The sequence below is a fragment of the Poeciliopsis prolifica genome, unplaced genomic scaffold (genome assembly GCF_027474105.1).
Source record: "Poeciliopsis prolifica strain line A6 unplaced genomic scaffold, Auburn_PproV2 SCAFFOLD013, whole genome shotgun sequence".
Taxonomy (NCBI): domain Eukaryota; kingdom Metazoa; phylum Chordata; class Actinopteri; order Cyprinodontiformes; family Poeciliidae; genus Poeciliopsis; species Poeciliopsis prolifica.
In genome coordinates, this window is record NW_026562388.1 from 13,504,955 (window position 1) to 13,522,304 (window position 17,350).

The window sequence follows — 17,350 nt, forward strand, 5'->3', positions numbered from 1 at the left end:
TAAATCTGGTCAATCCAAACATTAAATATGTTTAATCAGTTCCGTCTGAAGAAGGGACGCATCTAAAACATCCATAACACTGTATAGATATCGGCAGGAGGAAGATGAGAGGAACCGTTCAGACCATGTCTTTTCCAGGGATGTCCATTGTTTCAAATCAAGGTAATAGAAGATAATATTAAGCAATTTCCCCTTGGGGATCAATAAAGTATATTCTATTCTGTTCATACAGGTTCTGTGGCAACAGAACAAGCCCTTATCACCATGTCTCCACCACTGTGCTTGCCAGTTGGTATCAGGTGTTTGTTGTGACACAGCAAACATTTTAAAGGGCTGAATTGGCTCTCTGGCTGCAATGACCTTACTTTATTCCTCAATAAAGGTAAAATATGGTGTGTTGTTTACAACAAACACTTATTTTACAAGAACAAGTTGATGACAGAGACTCATGAAGCTGTTCAAACATTGTGCCAACATATTTATTACAGAAAGTGAATTGCCCTTTTCTCTTCATGTTGTGTTATTTGTCACAGTGTTTCTCTCTAATTTCCCTGCGTAGCGATTATGTTCAATAAAATTATTTGGGCTTCTGATATGGCCAATTATGAACACTTTGGAGCTGTGCGTGGGAACTCCAGAGACCTGCAAATTAGCTGCCTTTTGTACCGTTTCTCCGTCCCAGATATCTGCAGCCAAATCCGAGCAGCTATGACTGGAGCGTTGTTGCTCCTGAGTTCATTAAACAAATTAACTTTCTAATGAGCTTCAGGATTCATGCACACATTGAAATGGTTGTTTTGTAGTCAGTACTCAGGAGTCCAAACACTGCTCACATCCGACGAGAGAAAAACACAGTGACTCAACCAGGTTTCCCTCAACAAATAAATGTTCAGTTTAATCTAACGGCTCAGGTAAATTATGGTTCTCAGCTGAGTCCTCGCTACTCGGGGGATGGTCATGTGGGTTGTTCCGGAACAGGAACTCCGCCTGGAATGAGACACACCAAAATGCATCATGGAGCAGAAATAAACCTCGTTTTGCTTTTCAACCTTTCAATTACAAAGAATATTTGCTCTCCTTTTCACTTCAGATGCCCTGTCAGGTTCCTCAAATAATTTATGTTTTGTTTTTCATCACCCAGATGTGCATTTGTGTCCTCAGTAACTCTCCTAAGAGTTTCACCTGGTCCTAAATCAGAAGTAAAGAAGGACCAGACATCCAAAACTCATAAGAAAAATCTTTTATTTAAAAGTGTCCTTAGTGAAGGGCATAATCAGTGACTTCCTGTGATTCCAGATCTGTCTCTAAGCCAAAGACATGAGTATTAGGGAAGCAGGTTTTATGACCCATGAAATCAACGACAGCACATATCGCACCCAAATAGGTCGTTTTACTTAACCTGAGAGTATTCAGTAAAACGCTGATAGTTTCTCTTGTGTTTCATAATCATTGAAAGTATAATTTCTCTTCCAATTCTCCACTCTTAGATTATAAAAAGATAAGTCTCAGTTAGAACATTAGAATAAGATTCCTCTTGGCATCTGAGAGTCAGATTGTTGTTAACTCTGAAGCTTTCAACCAGCTTCAATTCTTACAGAAAGGAGCTTTTTTCTTTACGACTGACTCAACCTCAAAAATAATGTGCAGCTGAGAAGAAGAATTGTACATGCTGTCGACAAATATATCTTCCTTCCTTTTTCTTATCAGTTCGAAATTGAAATCTAATGGGGGAAAATAACTCCCACTAGATTAAATTTTTTCCTACAATCTTGCCCAATCTTGTTGATTCCCTTATAGCAGCAGACGTTCAGAAAAGCGACCGACTTGAAGCCAAGCAGTACCAGGAAGTCCAGGGGCTCAGCCGGCTGAGTTCTGCAGCACTCGATCAGACCCTTCCCCAGCGTTGGCATGACGTTGCTCATCAGATAGCTTCTCATCTGGTCAGTCAGGCTGTCCATGTACAGCTCCTCCAGCACCCTTGCCTCCTCTGAACTCTGAGTCTGAAACACAAACATCGAACTGGAGGTGTTTACTGGAGGTGTTTAAGGGTTCTGAAGGTTGACAGTAGACAGACGTAGGGTGACAATCGGGACGTTTCTAAATAAGGTGAAGGTGTTAAGTTGCTCACAATACAACTGTCTCACATTTACATCTGATGCTTCTCATGTGCCCCACATAGACCCTCAGGCAGGAAGCAGTTTGATTTCTTAACCGACGTGACGTGCGTCTGATAAATCATGTCCACCTACCCACTCCTCCCAGCATGCAGCCCTGGTCCTGGCCTCTTCCTCCTCTTTTCGCTCCTCCTCAGCCCTCTCCTCTGCCTCTTTCTTCATCCTCTCTTCTGCTATTCTTCTTTCCTCCTCCTCCACTTCTTGAGCGCTGGGAGGGTATGTTCTAGGGGGGCCCAACGTGGTGAAGATCTTATGCATCAGGAGTGAGGTGGCGGGTTCTTCGCCATTGGTGGCCTCTGAAACACAAGGAAATGAACTGAACAACAGAATCCTTCCTTTAGTCACACAAGATTAAGGATGCACCGATCCACTTTGTTTCACACCCAACACCAATATCTGAGGTTTAGTACCGTCTGATAGCAATCCGATACATAAAAACAGTGCTGGATTGACTGAAAATGTTTCTTTTAAGACTGACATAAATGGACTAAATTACTAATTTATTTTATAACTGTGCACCAGTCTAGCATATTTAAATACACCAGTAGCTTGTGTTATCTTTACTTGTAGACATGTAAAAATAACACAACTTTAATTTATTCAGTTGGTGCAATTAGGAGTATAACAGTCAATGTAAAATAAATAAATAAACTGACAAAAACAATAGGTTGGCTGTTAGTCAAACATGTGAAAATGAACAGCAACAAACTTTTTTTCTAATGGTTCAAAAGGGGCACATTGTAAATTAAATAAAGAACAACGTCCCTCAGAGCACAAAGAGTGGAATTAGACTGAATAGATCTGACCTCATGAATGTGGTACATTGTCACCAATACCCGATCAAGAATTTTGTTCGGAACTGACACAAATATTAATAATGGATGGTGCAGCTCTACACAGGACGTTGTCTTCCATCACATTACCTAAGAGCACAGGGATGATATCCAGCTCCTCAAAAAAGGTGAGAACCGATTTTTCCTCCAGCATGTTCTCTCTGTAGATGGAAAGCCGGCTTATGAACTTTTCCGGCTCGTAGCCGAGGTCTTGTACCGTTTCTTCAGGGAGGTTGATCACTCGGTCTGTCAGGAATGAGTCGGTGGCATCCAGAACCAACACAAACTCTGCAGCCAAAATAATGAGCTCAATGTTAATCCAGGGTCATCTGACAAAACAAGCCAATGATGACAGAACAAATCTACCTGGTGTGAACTTTTCGGATAACTCTTCCTGCTCATCTGAAGATGAAGAAATGATTTATTCTTTATTTGTTGTACGTGTGCAGGGCCCTGACCAAGTATTCATATCCACTGAGTGCATCCACCTTTTCTAATTCGCAAATTGACTTAAGTGGGATTCTGTCTTATTATAAATCTCACTGCTTTGTGAGGGCCTTAGAGGTTTGTTAGAGAACAAATAGCAACATCAAGTCCAGGTCCGTATTTAGAAGACTAAGGGAGCTGGAGCCAGTTGTGGTGCCCTATCCTCAGAGAAAAGAAGAAGATGTGTTTTTTTTTACCCTCAAGGATTTTTTTGGACTTTATTTCAGAGTAGATTGACAGGAAAGAGGGTTGTGAATGAGGGGGAAGAAAAGAACAACGGGCTGAGACTCTAACATGTGCCAACTGAGGCCTCTATACATGGATTGTGTGCAAAAGTAGTAAAAATCTCAAACAGGAGATGTACAAAACTGGTAGAGACAAATACCGCCTTACAAGTTTTCATTTGTAGCTTCTGCAAAAAATTAAATGATTGCATTCATCGCTTCCTAAACAGAATGAAAAATAATTCACTTCTTTACGCATCATAAAATTCAAATTAAATATGAGTTTTCTAAATTAGACCAAATGTGAAAAAGTTCAAGGGATATGAATACTTTGCAAGGTGCTGTAAAGATGCATGCATGTGGAGGTAAGATGTCCTTCTTACCTTCGAACAGGTCCTCGGCATGCTTATACGTGCTTGGAAAAGCATCAAGGACGTAACCCTGGTTTCTACATTGGTTGGACGTCATTTTGTCCCTCAACATCCTGAGCTGCTCCTCTGAAACATCTGGGAGACAAAAGGAGAGGTGCAGCACGCCGTCTCTTTTTTCTTATTATGCAAAATATTACTGTCCTTAGAGTTGTGTAAAAAGGAATAAGATCTCTGCTAAGAAATAGTTTTTCTTGGTAGGCTTTGTATTTTATTTTTTAAGCTGTTGCGTTACATGTACTGTTTGGAAAAAAACCACATAAGTCACAGATACGCATTTTTTTAAGTTAGAAAATCTTTATGTGTTATTATCTCATGTTATAATGTGGAAACCTGCAGTGTGCCTTACGACTTGTTTTATTCTCTTCAAAACAATTGCCCATAATGTACAGTAAAAAAAAACTTTTTAAAAGTCAGGAAAAATCTCAGTACTGGATTAAAGCACCTCAAGTTCTGGAAAAAACATCTAAACAATTCATTATTTTCCAGCACTAATCTCATGTGTAAATCAGAAAATAAGCACTTTATAAACATGACTTTTTGGAACACAGATGAGCAATAAATCAGTTATACCACACTTGACTAAACAAAGCAAATGAGATCATGAAGCAGAAAGCTCCAACCTTCACTATCCATGGACTCATTCAGGCTGTTGAGCAGCTCTTGAGCCTCTGCTGCGACTTCCTCGGCATCCGGATCTGGGTTCTTCACAATGCCTTCCTGATCAAGAAAACGAACAGCATTCAAACATGATCCACTTTAACTGAAAATAACGGTGAGGTATGGTGGCTCACCAGCTGGGCCATGGCCTTAAAGATGGTCTCCCTCACGGTAATGTGATGGAGTCTGTAGTGCTTACAGATCTTTGAAGACAAGGTAGTCTTCCCCACTGCGGGAGGACCCAGGATGCACACCCGGAGAGGCTGCGAAAAACACACAACGAAGTCACTCAAGCACAGCTCCATGACAGAAACACGATGTGAGGTTGAATCTGCACATCGAGCCCACCAGAAGCCCTCGAGACAGACGATACTCCTCCACCACCAGGTCCACATTTTCTACCAGACCACCATCACAATGCCAGTGGACAGACAACAGGTTTTCAACATTTACCGCTTCCATCCGAAGGTTGACCTGGAGGGAATCGATTTCCATCACCTGTCAGGTAGAAAAGAGCCATCAGGAATGATTTCTTACATCCAGAGAGGAGCAGAACTCCTCCTGGGAAGGGAGGAGTTCTGTCTATGGTTAATCCAAGCTTCTTTTAATGAGGCTAAAATAACTTACAGTTAACTCTTGGTTGAGGTAGATGTCCTCAAAAGGCCGGATCAGGGTTTTACCAGGTCCCAATACAGTGGCAATAATCTGCACAGATCATCAGCAAACACAAGTTGGTTTCTTAAGCTGTTCACTTGGATCAGTTCTGGATTGTTTCTCACCTTCACTATCTCCTCCATGGTGTTGTGTGACAAGTCCACAGCCAGCAGGTAGTAGGGTCTTGGCTGATGTTCGATTACATTTTGGACCACGCTGCAACACAAAGGAAACTCATGAGTCATCAAAATGATGGCTGTCAGGAGACCTGTCTGTCTGTCACATCCTTAGAAGATTACCTGGCCAGATCGGTGACGTGGATGGTGGGAACGATGTTCTTTCCATCTCCATATATGGATATTTCAGATGTCTCTCCCAGCCACGATTCCTAAAAGCACACAGAATTTCACAAAGTCAAATAAATCAATATTTGCAACTCCAGTTTTGTCTTTATTTAGATTTATCTGGATTGTGTTTAAATTCCAGCTGAGAAGTTTTTAACAGTGACCAGGAGAGGGCATTGTTCACTCAGTAGACTGAAAGTATGTCTGAGTTAAAACAGTGGAGTTGTGTTTTCCTTTGTGATGAGACCTTGAAGAAGAAGTGAAAGATCCCTTCCCCCATTCCGTACTGCAGGCCGGATGCCACCACATAGGTGGAGAAGATCTCTCTGTTCTGTAAACAGAACCCGCCCAACACCATCAGTCTCACTCATCTTCTGGAAAGAGAACCAGAACCTTACAGATGAAATGGAAACTCACAGATTTGCCGATTTTCACCACTAATTTCTCCAGGTCGATGTGCTTTTTGAAGTTAGGATGAGCTTTTCTGCAGTAGAAAATCTCATCAGTGAAGGGAAGCTCCGGGTCTTCCTGAGATGGAAAAGAAATAACACAGAGACAAGATTCTGCAGGATAATTACATCCAGATTAAATAAAAAATTTAAGCAGGAATAGAGGTAGAATATAATTAAAAGTGACTGACTGGATCCGGTGGTATGCTGGAGGCCCATGTCATCACAGTGGAGATGAGGAGAAAGATCTTCTGACTGGTAAAATACTCTTTTTGATCACGGAGGGCTGTGGATGAAACACAAGCATGACTCCTGCTGGATTTATTGACTATTGCATCAGTTAACGTAAATTAAACTTCGTAGAAGAAGTATCTTTATTTTATTTTATTTTTTTAGATTTAAACTGAATGGATGCTGGAGATGTTGGACATCAAGTGTGCTGGAGAGATGGGAAATAGAGAGAAAGGGACAAGCAAAAACATTTCAATTTAGAGACAATTGTACTTATAAGAAATCTTGGGAAAAGAGTAACGTGATCAAAGAGAGAAAAAAATAATGCAATTACATTACCGGGTGACGTTGCTCCGTCCCATCATCATCAAAATGTTGTAATAATTACTGCACTAAAATTATATTCCTGACACAGCATCACTGTAAATGAAAGGTTACCTTTAACAGCCCAGGAAGCTTCCTCCACCTGATCGGCATCCTGGCTAATGTTATAGATGATAATTTGACACTCCATCAGATGTGACAGCAGTTCGTCCTTTCCAGGATGCTTCAGAAAGACCCAGTATAATCAGAATCAGTCAGTGAGGTTCTACCTCATGAAACCATCTGATGGGACAGCTTTGGATCAGATTACTTACACAGTATTCCTCCAAGATGTATGGCGGGAGCTCGTCAGACAGATTAGAAACAGTTCCAACCATCTCAAAGGCTTGAGTCTGCTGAGCCTCCTCTCCTTCCTCCTCCAGTTCCTCTTCTTCATCCGTGGCTTTTAGAACGGCGTTACATAGGGACTACACAAAAAGCAATCACAGACAGTTGATTTTAAAATACGTTTTTATCCTCCTAAATATAAAAAGGTAGTTAAGTCAAACGGTCTTCTTTTCACTAAATACTTTTTTTTTTTTTTTGCTATTGAGTCACTTTTTTATACTTGAGTATAAAAAACAAGTGCTATCTGTATTTGAGAAACACTTCCTTACTGACTCTTTGAGGTATTTCTATTTTGCAGATTTAAAATTATCTCCATTATCTAAAATGATCTATTACATTTAAAGCCAATTTGTCAAAATTGACAGAACGTAAACTTTAGTGCCTTATTCGGAGACAAAACAGGTTTCCAAAACGCAGCCGACACTCACAATATGGCGGACAAGCTCACGTATCACTTCTGCTACAACGAAGCCAAGCGGCGTTTAATCTTCCGTTTACATAAAATAAAGGGAACCAGACAGAATCCGTCAGTGTTTCAATACCTTGGCGACGTTCCTGGAGGAATACGAGTCGACGTTGTTGATAAAGACCCGTCTAGTTGTCGCTTTGTGCTTATGCGGCATTTTACTTTATAAAGTCGAAGTTTGACTATTACCATGGCGACGAAACGTACGCCAGTGAACGCGCGAACCAGGTGCTGGGACTTACGAATCTTTGAAAGGAACCGAAGCTCATGGATTCGTTTACTTTAAAGAGACGTTCAAAAACTCATTAAAATGATCTGTTTTCGAAATGTACGTCTTTCTAAGGAGGGCAGACCATTTTATGCTGGTTGCATGTTAATTATTGTTCCGTACGGAGTGACGTTCAGAAAAAACAAAATCGGAATGTGCTCTCGTTCATGTTGAAGTGCCGTTCAAAGAAATCGGATCGTCGTTATGCGTCACATCACGAAAAACAAGTCATATGGCTACAATTAGCTAGTTTTCCCCCTTAGAACAATGAGTCTTAAACTTCAAATAAGAACTACTACCAACTAAGTTAAAGTTCAACTTCCTCAATTTGTTATAAAACAAGAATCAATCGTCTCTTTAAAACAACTGCCAGGGGTGTCCCAGAGGTGTCCAAGCAGAGCTGGATGGATTTTAATAGATAAAATGAAGCTGAAGAGGAAAGAACTTAAGTTGTATAGCCTAAATAATAATAAAAGTGAAATAAAATGTTAGAAATACAGATTATTTTTAATTGTCTCATTACAATATTACAGGTAAAAAATATTTAACAAACAAATTCAGGCAAAAGTCTTCTAAAAACCAACAGGGACATTTAATGAGTTAATCCTCCAGAATTAAATGGACTCATCACATTCATTTTGAATCATAATTCATGGTGAGGCAGTTCAGATAAAATGGTCCTCACAAAGCTCAGTGTAGTCTTTGTGTTCCCTTGAAGGTGAAAAAAAAGCAGTGCAAAATTAATTAAGCAATAAAGCTCAGAGGTCCAGTGTATTTTCCATCATTACATACCTCCTGTTCTCTTCATTTGTGCAAAAATCTATCAAGTTTCCAAAGTTCTTTTTAATTAAGAAAGAATAATTTTCCTATTCCATCTTTACTCTGCCAACACATTAAAATTATCAAACTGAGCCAGTTCAAACGAGTGCGTTCCGATTGCTGCCCAGCCGTTCTTCGGTGAAGAAACTCCAGTGACATTCCACAGCTGCCGCCCGTCCAGCATTCCGGAGGCGCTCTCACCCTGCAGCATAGAAAAAATAAAATAAGACAGACATTCAACCATCTGTCATCCGTTTTCCTCCTAAAAAAGCTGTTACATAAAGATCTCATCACAAGTTAATTATTTTCTCACCTTTACAGAAAGGGACAAGTTGTACCAATCAAAAGGTCTTGTTCCTGACGAGCCTTCTGCCAGCACCGACTGTCCAGCTGTTAATTAAAGATAGAATGAAAAAAAAAAGTGCATTAAACTCACAGCTTGTGTTTTGGACTCTGTTCTGCACTGACGAAGGACAAAACTGACCCAGATCATTGGTAACCTTGTACGATCCATCGGCAAACACCCAAAAGAAGACTCCTTTAGCGCTGCGTACTGATTGGCCCCCTTTATCCACCCGGGCTGCCACGAACACACCACCGCTTTTTACGTTCTCCATAAATACATCGCAGGTCACCATCATGTTCTGCCTGTCACACAAACATTAGTGATTTCAATTTCTAGACGCCGGTCTCTGAAAATAGCAGTGGCGTTCACAGCGCTGTCTTACCACTGATAGTCTCCGATGACGGTGACGGTTTGATCGGCGTCCGTTGCCCAGGTGATCGGTCTTTCCATCACGACCTGCCGCAGCGTGAAGGCATGCGGTCCGGGGTCAGTTAGATTAATGTAGTACTCAAACACACCGGTTTGGTCGGCGAAGTTAGGGGCCTCAGAATATGGAGGGTTTCCTGCATGGACGCAAAGTAACAACTATAGAAATTATCTTTAAATCTCTTAAATAGGAATAGTAAAAAAATAATTTTAAAGTGTAATGACAATATAAGTTCAGCTTAATTGTTTTGTCTCAGCGTAATCTTTTAAAGAAACGTCACATAATACTTTATGTTTTTTCCATGTCAAATTTTTTTTTAACTTTCAAAGCTGAGCTTACTGTACAATTTGGTAACTAGTACCAATTGGAATTCATTTATTGTTACAAAAATAATAATTTCAATACAAAGTACCTCAAGACGTTTGTTGTGAATTGGGATGATGTAAAAAAAATCTAAATTTTAAAAAAGTTGGAAAAGAGTGGAAATCATTACTTTTAATTAAAAAGCTACTTCTATTTGAAATGCATCTTAACTGAATAGAATAAACATGTAAAACATTAAAGAGGAGTAAATCAAAAATATATAAATTTGGTTTAGAAATTTAATATATATGAATTCTGTTGCTTCCATTTCAACTTTAGCAAATTCTGACATGTAACTCATATCTGGGCAAAGAATGACTAACTTTGTTTTCGAGTGATTCTGAACTTACGAATATCAAAGTTGTCCTTGTAGGCTTTAGGGAAGCGGGCTGAAGGTGGGGGCTCCGCGAAGCTCCCTTTCTGTCCGGTCCGGATGGTGGTCAGAGTATAAACTTCGTCTTCAGCCAGGTTCAGAGTAAACGATCCATCTACAAGCTGCAGGGGGCAGAAACATTTCAGGATACAGACTGGCCCCGACATCTATTTCTTCACAGCTATAAAAGCTTGTGTTTGTTAACCTTCACAGGAGGCAGCTTCTCGAACAGCGAGTGCTTCTTCGCCTTGAAGTCAAAGTGCGACCTCCACACCTGCAGCTCTTTGATGGAGGCCTTGGAGAAAGAAAGGCAGCAGAGAGTAAAGGCACCAGCATCTCTCAGTGAGTTTCATCAGACATAGAGGGAGCTCATTAGAACTTACAAAGGACCCTTTCAGCTGAAATGTTGCATTCTGGGACGTGACATTGAAGGGAGGGAGAGGAGGTCTGATGCAGATGGAGTGATCATGAGTCTGAGGAAGAAAAACACGACTCATTTTATCTGACTTTACTTTCCAGCCAGAGGATTACACGTTCATTGTGTAGGTGCTGATCACAGTAAAGGCCAAGAAATAGCTCACCATGGTTTCTATGACCACAGTCAGGTTTCCATACCCGTCTGTCAGGGCCACATAACTTCCTCCTTGAGCAAAGTGTCCAACAGTCTTCAGGTAAGTCCATCCAGGCTGAGTGAACTGTGTGCTGTGGGCTGCAAGGAACCGACACTGAAAAATTGTAATGATTTCTGGAACCTGGTTCCAAATGCTGGACCACATAAAACTGAACATCTTCAGGAAACAAGTTCTGGAAGTTAGACTCAGTACTAGGCCAGATCTGAGAACTTTAGGACAGAAACTGAAGGAAGAATAAGATATGATTTTACAAAACATGGAAGCTCCTTTATGTCCAGACGCTAAAAATGTTGGATGTATTTTGCAGCAAGGTCAAGACCATTTCCATGAGAACATTAGTGTGAATATTATTGGATATCATTCATAAAATTGAAGGTCAGGGAGATTGTCTTTTAGGAGTGAAAAAACCCAAACTCCTCATATGGATCTAGTATCCGACCGTGACACACCTGTGATCCAGATTGGAGACTCCACCACGTAGTTTCCACTCCAAGGTTCCTGAGCTGTCATCAGCCCGTTTCTGCCGAACGGCAGCTCCTCGTAATAACTGGCCACCAGGTTCCAGGAGATGGTTCTGCAGGACACAGAGTATACTTTTATTCTCATCTGCTAAAGTTGTTCAGACTGCAAACAGGGAGGGATGAACGGCACAGCAAGAACCTCAAACTAACTCCGGGTCAGTGCAATCAATCAAAACACCATCAACATGACAAAGAGAGAAAAACTCCTTCAAACAAAAGGGCAACAGTTCAGTCTGGGGACTTTTAAAACAATACCTATTTTAAAAGTGCTCATTATTTCATTTAACTTACTGCTAAAGCTGTACAATAAATCAAGTATGTTAAATTATTTTCAATCATTCGACCAAGAAGTTAGTTCCTAAAATAAAAAGATTGATATTCCACAAAAAGTAAAACAATGTAAAAGGGAAATGTATTTCAAAAAACACTTTTTATGAGCATTTTATTTTGGTGACTAGCTCCAAGTCTTTGCGGTTGGAAGCCTTCCTGGCCATCACCCTAATCTTTTTCAAGGCTCTGGTTGAGTCATTCCAAACATTAATATCCCAGCAGGAAGACATATGTTGGTAAAATTAAGATATGACTAGATATCTGAATTTGCTAGGGGTATAATTAATCTTAGGCTTTGTGGACGAGATGCCAGAGCTCCAGACGACAAGTGTGAGCATTTAGGATTTCCTAACGCTGTTCTGTAAATTGAAAGTCAAAGTGATGACATCTGCATCAAAGTTGCAACTAAATAAAATGCATTCAGTCTTCTGTGATGGGAAAAAAACAATACTGGTCCAACCACTGCTTGGGAGAAGTAATGCAATCCAATAGAGAATGGAGGGAATTACTGCAAACAGGCTTCAAATACAAGTAGGGCATCTGATAGTGAAATAAGACAGATGTTATGCTTGTTCCAAGCAGCAAAATATAAAGTGAAAATAGGAGAACAGTCAATTAGAATGTTCCTGACAGCAGTAGGAGGTTAAAGTGAAGACAAGGTTCATAGTTGCTGCAATAGAAACTTGACTTCATCCTCTTTGACTGAAACCATGAGATGGAACTGGTTTTACTGGATAAACCCATTTTCATTTAATACAAACTTTGGATTGAAATGTGTGATTGAGACTGCTGCCGACTTCTACCAACCAGCAGGTGTTACAATGTCTCAGGAGTTGACAGTATAGTCAAAACACTCTGAGCCATTTGTCACATGAATGCTCTCATCTCTGGAACATCGCTGGGGTTTTCCATGTGCCTTACGCAGTCATTTGTCCGTTGACGTAGTTCTGGTTGAGGATCCGCGCCCAGCAGCCTCCTCCCACTTCATTGTTGAAAGTACTGTAGTCCTCCGATGACCACAGCTTTTTCTTTGTGGTCAAGGCCTGTGGCACTGTGGTAGTTCCTGGATAGTGAGCCCTGATTCGGAACAAACAAGATTATTAACAGTAAAATAGAATGAAGTAAATAAAAAAAGGTCAAGAAATATGACAAGAATTTCCTTGAAACATTCCACAGAGATGTCATGTATGTTGGCACGCAGAAGTGAGGTTATTGTTAGCGCAGTCCCTGGAGTGGAAAAGCAGGAACAAATCGGACTACGGCCTACCCTATCACATCTACGGCGCTGCTGAGCTCTGGGTCGAGCATCAGCGACGTGGTAATGGGCTCCCACAGGTTATCGCTGGCTACAATCTGGACCGACTCCAAGCCAGACTTGTCCAGAGTGTACCGGAGCAGCTGGTGGAGTTACAGATGGAAAGCAGAAAGACATTCACACCTCGCTCAGTTTTAAAGATTTGCTGCCAACATGGAAAACTCATCTTACTTTAAGGGAAAAACAAACCTGAAGCTAAAAATCCTAAAATAAATGCATCTTTTGTGAGAAGAAAAGACCATGATAAGAAATACTTGCTTTAACAAAAATTACCATCACCACATCTAATGAATCCCCTACAACCACAACAAAATAAATATACGTTGGCTTTCTGAGTCGATCATAGCATCTCTGAACTTTATCTGTAAGCAATGATTTCCTTTTCTCCATCAACATAGAAGTAGTTCAGATTTGTCTTGAGTGACAAATCAGAAAATGGCAGCAAGAAAACAGCTGCTGACCTAAACTTGCCACCATCTACAGTCAAAGCAATGACTAAAATGTCTAAAACATTTGAAACTGTGACAAACAGGAGCTGAATAAAGCCAGGCCTCACAAAGAGCAAATAATGGTGTCACCAACATGCCACCAAAAGGCATGGAGTTTCATCACCGACAGAGACACTGACTGGGAAGCCATGCCTTGATCAGATGAAGGTGGAGCTATTCAGCAACTCTAGTAACACAAGTAACACTTGTGTTTTACTAATAGAGCTATACACTCCTCTCTGTATATGCAGTGTGGGTAGGTGAAGCTTTCTAAACTCTGAAATGGTCCAATTCTTTTGGTTTATCAAGCTTTAAGTTCTTATGTTACAGATTCAAACCAATTATCTTGAACTTATTTGTACAGATTATCATCAAAGCTGAAATCATCACTCTGTAAAACTCCTGAGTTCCATTTTAATTTGGTATTTTTCAGTCTGTTTGTTGAAAAGCCAGACGAACTACTGATTATTATCAAAACATGACAGCAGAAGATAGGTGTATGTGTTCAAAGTTTTCCATGATGGCAGCAAAGAAAGAATAGAGTTTGTGAGCAGAAACATGCTCATATGATTGTAAGGGTTACAATGTTCACTCTGTGTTAGTTTCACACAGTCAAGCAGAAAAACAGCCACTGACAGTCAGCTGAGCAGGTGGAATCTCAGAGATAAACCTCAAACGAAATTGAGCTTTCCCCTCCAAATGTCAGTTTAGCCAATCAGTCTGAACGAACTCCAAACGGTTGAGTTTATAGGAGGAGATTTGTGCTACTTACCCAATCACCTGAACTGAGTCATTAAGGTGTGGGTCAGCGATCAGAAATTTAGCGATGCTCCAGTCTCCGTCTGCGGCGACGATGCCGACATCGGTCAGACCGACTCTGTTCAGCATGTTCCGCAGAACCTTGGCGAGAAGAAAACTTTCTCAGAGGAACTTCGCCAAGATCTCAGCTCATTGTGAGTGGCTGTTCTTCCCATATGGGTGACTGTGGACTAAGCTCATGCACATTTATCACATGCATGGAGTACTGCTCACCTTGATGTACGTTGAGTCGAACGTTCGCTCATTCCAAATCTAAGCGGGAAAAAAAGAGAACATTTTACAGCAAGACGACATTTTGCTAAACAAAAATTCAACAAAATGTTTCAGTTTCTGTCAATTTCCTCCTTTTTTTCCCTTCAGATAAATCTAGTTTCACCTGAGCTCCTAAGAATATGTTTTTAACATGATAATCCAACTGGATCATTTTAACCATCAAAAGATTTACAAGCAAAAAATAGTAAGAATGTCTGAGTTTGTTTTAAGAATGTGTAAATGTTTGGACAGAATCATGTACTTTTTAACTTTAGTTTTTATGCTGTCAGTTCATATTGCTTTCAGATTTTTGTTCAGATGCAGGTTAATTCTATGGAAATAGCTTTATTAGTTTGAAAATTTCATTCATGACAAAAAGACATAATCATCATGTCATTATGTGTAAATCCATCTGAAATCCTAATTGGCAAAAAGTAGGATTTCGGCCAGTTTTGATTAAAGGTATTGTGTCTCCATCTCAGCAGTAGTTATCATCATTTTGCAGGAAGACGCAGTAAACAACACTCCAACATCAATATCACTTTTATTTTGATAGATCAGCATTATCTTGATAATTAAGACCTAAATCTTGATCATCTCCCAACAAATTGATCTTCCAAAAAGACCAATTCTGTGAGTATTGGTTGAAACTTGATTGATTTGCTCATACAAACATTTTCATAAGCTTTTCAGTCCAACACAGAAACGGATTAAACCCAAATCAGAACATTTTCAGCCATGATTGGATATCTACCAGTGCTGTATTAATAAGTAATACTCACCCCAATATACTGAATGTCCAAGTCGTGGTATTTCTTGGCTCCTATAATCCAGTTCACCACATACGCTGCAGTAACATCTGGGAAGTCATAAGGCCAGTTCTTCCCACGGCCGACCCAGCCGGGGAACGCCCAGGGTAACGCTGTACCAACACAGAGTTTATCCGTGTGTAACACACCATTTTGCACTTCATAGAGTCACTTCTGGGTCATAAATTTGTCTGTTTCAGTTCTCAGGTTGGTACATCTGAAACCCTTCCCCACCTATGAGCGTTATGTTTGGGTTCCTCTTCTTGGCCTCCTTCATCAGCCACCACTCGTAGCCTCTGAAGTAGTTCTCATCATTCTCATAGTGCATGTGTGAAGGCTCCGTTCCATCTGATGATTACAAACCGTAATTGCACGCAGTCACTCCAACAAATTACTCAGTGTGTGACGTGTGAACGTTATACAAGGTACCTGTAGTCTGAGCATCTCCTCCGATCTCCACCTTCAGAATGTGCAAAGAAGCTCCAAAGTTTGGCTGCAGAAACAAAACAGACAGTAAATGACATGGAAAAGTGACCATTTATTTTACTCAAAAGAAAGTTCATAAGGGAGAGAATTTGAGTTTTTACCTCCAAAAAGCTATCTGTCAAAGAACTTTCAGGTGAAAACATGACATCTCTCAGGAATAAGAAAACTAAACAAGCGGAGGGCTAAAGATGTCATATCAGCCTAAGCAATGTTTATTTTGTCCAGAGTGGTTTAAGAGGGACTGTTCTTTTTCTGCACTCATGCATGCCATTTGGTTTGTAAAACGTTATGAAAGCTAAATATTCTTTCAACTCTTAATAACAAATCCGACTAGAACGCTGCAAATCGGTGACTCGATGCTACTGGGCTTCCTTTGACAGACACATTTTCAACTATTATGAATAACTATTTGAGCATACTGCACTGTTTGATAACAAGGATGAACTGGAATGCATACATGACTAAATTGAAATATATTTTGGTGAAGTGCCTGAAGACATTTGTTGTGAATCAACGCTGCTGCAGACCAACATGTCGGTCATAAAATGCAGAGCTCAATGATTGACTAAATTTAGTAAAGCTGTGAGATTAGGCTACAGTAATTTTTTTTTTTTTACTGTAGCCTAATCTCACAATTAGAAAACTCTTTTTTTCTCCATTGAATTAATGTTCTTAAATTCAAAGCAGGATTCTGTTTTTTCTTTGTTTTGTTTATTTTTTAAATTAAAAATGATCCTACTTGTGCTCATCTCTACCTCGAGGGTCAACCACTGCGGAAGGTGCCAAACATGTACTAAAGGTTGGTTGATGCAGAAACACAAACTACTTCTGAAAAAAAAGAATTGGGGGGAAATGGGATAATATAACACCTTTCCAAACTCACTATTTATTACAGCAAAGCCTAAGATAAACAACCTGGACTTGAAGCAGGAAATGATCGCTCTGATAACAGTAAACAAAATCTTCCTGAAGATTTGATTAAACTTTATGTTTAACATTCATACCCGCTATACGATTTCTTTGTTTCCTTTGTTTATGTAGACAAATCAGCTGATTATTCTTGCAGCTTAGCCTCTGAATCTCACCTTAAACAGGTAGTCCAGGATCTGGCTCCGGTACGGCTCAGCGTAGTTCACAAGTAACCGGGACGTGGCCTAAAAAAACATTAAGAATTAAATTAAGAACCTCAAACGGCCGAACTGGTCGAGAATAAAACAAACCAGGAAGCTGCAGATAAGCACTGGACTCACCCCTCCGCCGCTCAGCCCTCCGATCCCGTCAAACACTCTGCCCAGACCGCCTTCATCAGTCAGCGGGTAGGTCTGGCCGGACGAAGAGCCCACGGTGAGGGAGAGGAGGCACACTGCGGAGGCAAGCGCCCAGAACCCCCGCCGATCCATGCTGTCAGTCCGGACAAAACCCTGCAATAAGCGCGCTTCCGC

General features: G+C 40.4%; 2 protein-coding genes across 3 annotated transcripts; both read right to left on the reverse strand.

The window, feature by feature from the left end:
- Positions 1 to 463: 463 nt before the first annotated feature.
- Positions 464 to 7,873, reverse strand: ak7b (adenylate kinase 7b). The gene is made up of 18 exons (XM_055038648.1): positions 7,737 to 7,873; positions 7,122 to 7,274; positions 6,922 to 7,030; positions 6,444 to 6,538; positions 6,221 to 6,331; positions 6,051 to 6,134; positions 5,759 to 5,847; positions 5,585 to 5,675; positions 5,433 to 5,510; positions 5,154 to 5,303; positions 4,940 to 5,068; positions 4,769 to 4,865; positions 4,101 to 4,223; positions 3,374 to 3,409; positions 3,098 to 3,295; positions 2,250 to 2,470; positions 1,842 to 2,000; positions 464 to 987 (listed from the first exon to the last, which is right to left on the reverse strand). The coding sequence occupies exons 1-18, from the start codon at positions 7,815 to 7,817 to the stop codon at positions 895 to 897; spliced, it is 2,097 nt and encodes a 698-aa protein (XP_054894623.1). The 5' UTR covers positions 7,818 to 7,873; the 3' UTR covers positions 464 to 894.
- Positions 7,874 to 8,416: 543 nt separating this feature from the next.
- On the reverse strand, positions 8,417 to 17,350 carry galcb (galactosylceramidase b). 2 transcript variants are annotated; one of them, XM_055038649.1, is made up of 17 exons: positions 17,159 to 17,350; positions 16,994 to 17,062; positions 15,852 to 15,915; positions 15,657 to 15,770; positions 15,396 to 15,535; positions 14,575 to 14,613; positions 13,007 to 13,137; positions 12,661 to 12,816; positions 11,338 to 11,462; positions 10,838 to 10,965; positions 10,640 to 10,729; positions 10,462 to 10,551; positions 10,234 to 10,378; positions 9,476 to 9,656; positions 9,232 to 9,395; positions 9,061 to 9,137; positions 8,417 to 8,949 (listed from the first exon to the last, which is right to left on the reverse strand). In XM_055038649.1, exons 1-17 carry the CDS (start codon positions 17,306 to 17,308, stop codon positions 8,806 to 8,808), a joined length of 2,007 nt encoding a protein of 668 aa, XP_054894624.1. In that variant the 5' UTR covers positions 17,309 to 17,350; the 3' UTR covers positions 8,417 to 8,805. The 2 variants fall into 2 exon arrangements, with proteins under 2 accessions (XP_054894624.1, XP_054894625.1); XM_055038650.1 differs by lacking the exon at positions 13,007 to 13,137 and adding an exon at positions 14,315 to 14,442.

Coding starts and splice junctions, on each gene's coding strand:
- ak7b (XM_055038648.1), bottom strand. CDS start 7,817: ATGCCGCATAAGCACAAAGCGACAACTAGACGGGTCTTTATCAACAAC. Junction 4,224..4,768: donor TGAGTCCATGGATAGTGAAG/GTTGGAGCTTTC, acceptor TTTGTCTCCCAG/ATGTTTCAGAGGAGCAGCTC. Junction 2,471..3,097: donor TATCATCCCTGTGCTCTTAG/GTAATGTGATGG, acceptor CTTGTGTTTCAG/AGGCCACCAATGGCGAAGAA.
- galcb (XM_055038649.1), bottom strand. CDS start 17,308: ATGGATCGGCGGGGGTTCTGGGCGCTTGCCTCCGCAGTGTGCCTCCTC. Junction 14,614..15,395: donor TGGACATTCAGTATATTGGG/GTGAGTATTACT, acceptor TTTCCCGCTTAG/ATTTGGAATGAGCGAACGTT. Junction 9,138..9,231: donor CAAGGTTACCAATGATCTGG/GTCAGTTTTGTC, acceptor TTTAATTAACAG/CTGGACAGTCGGTGCTGGCA.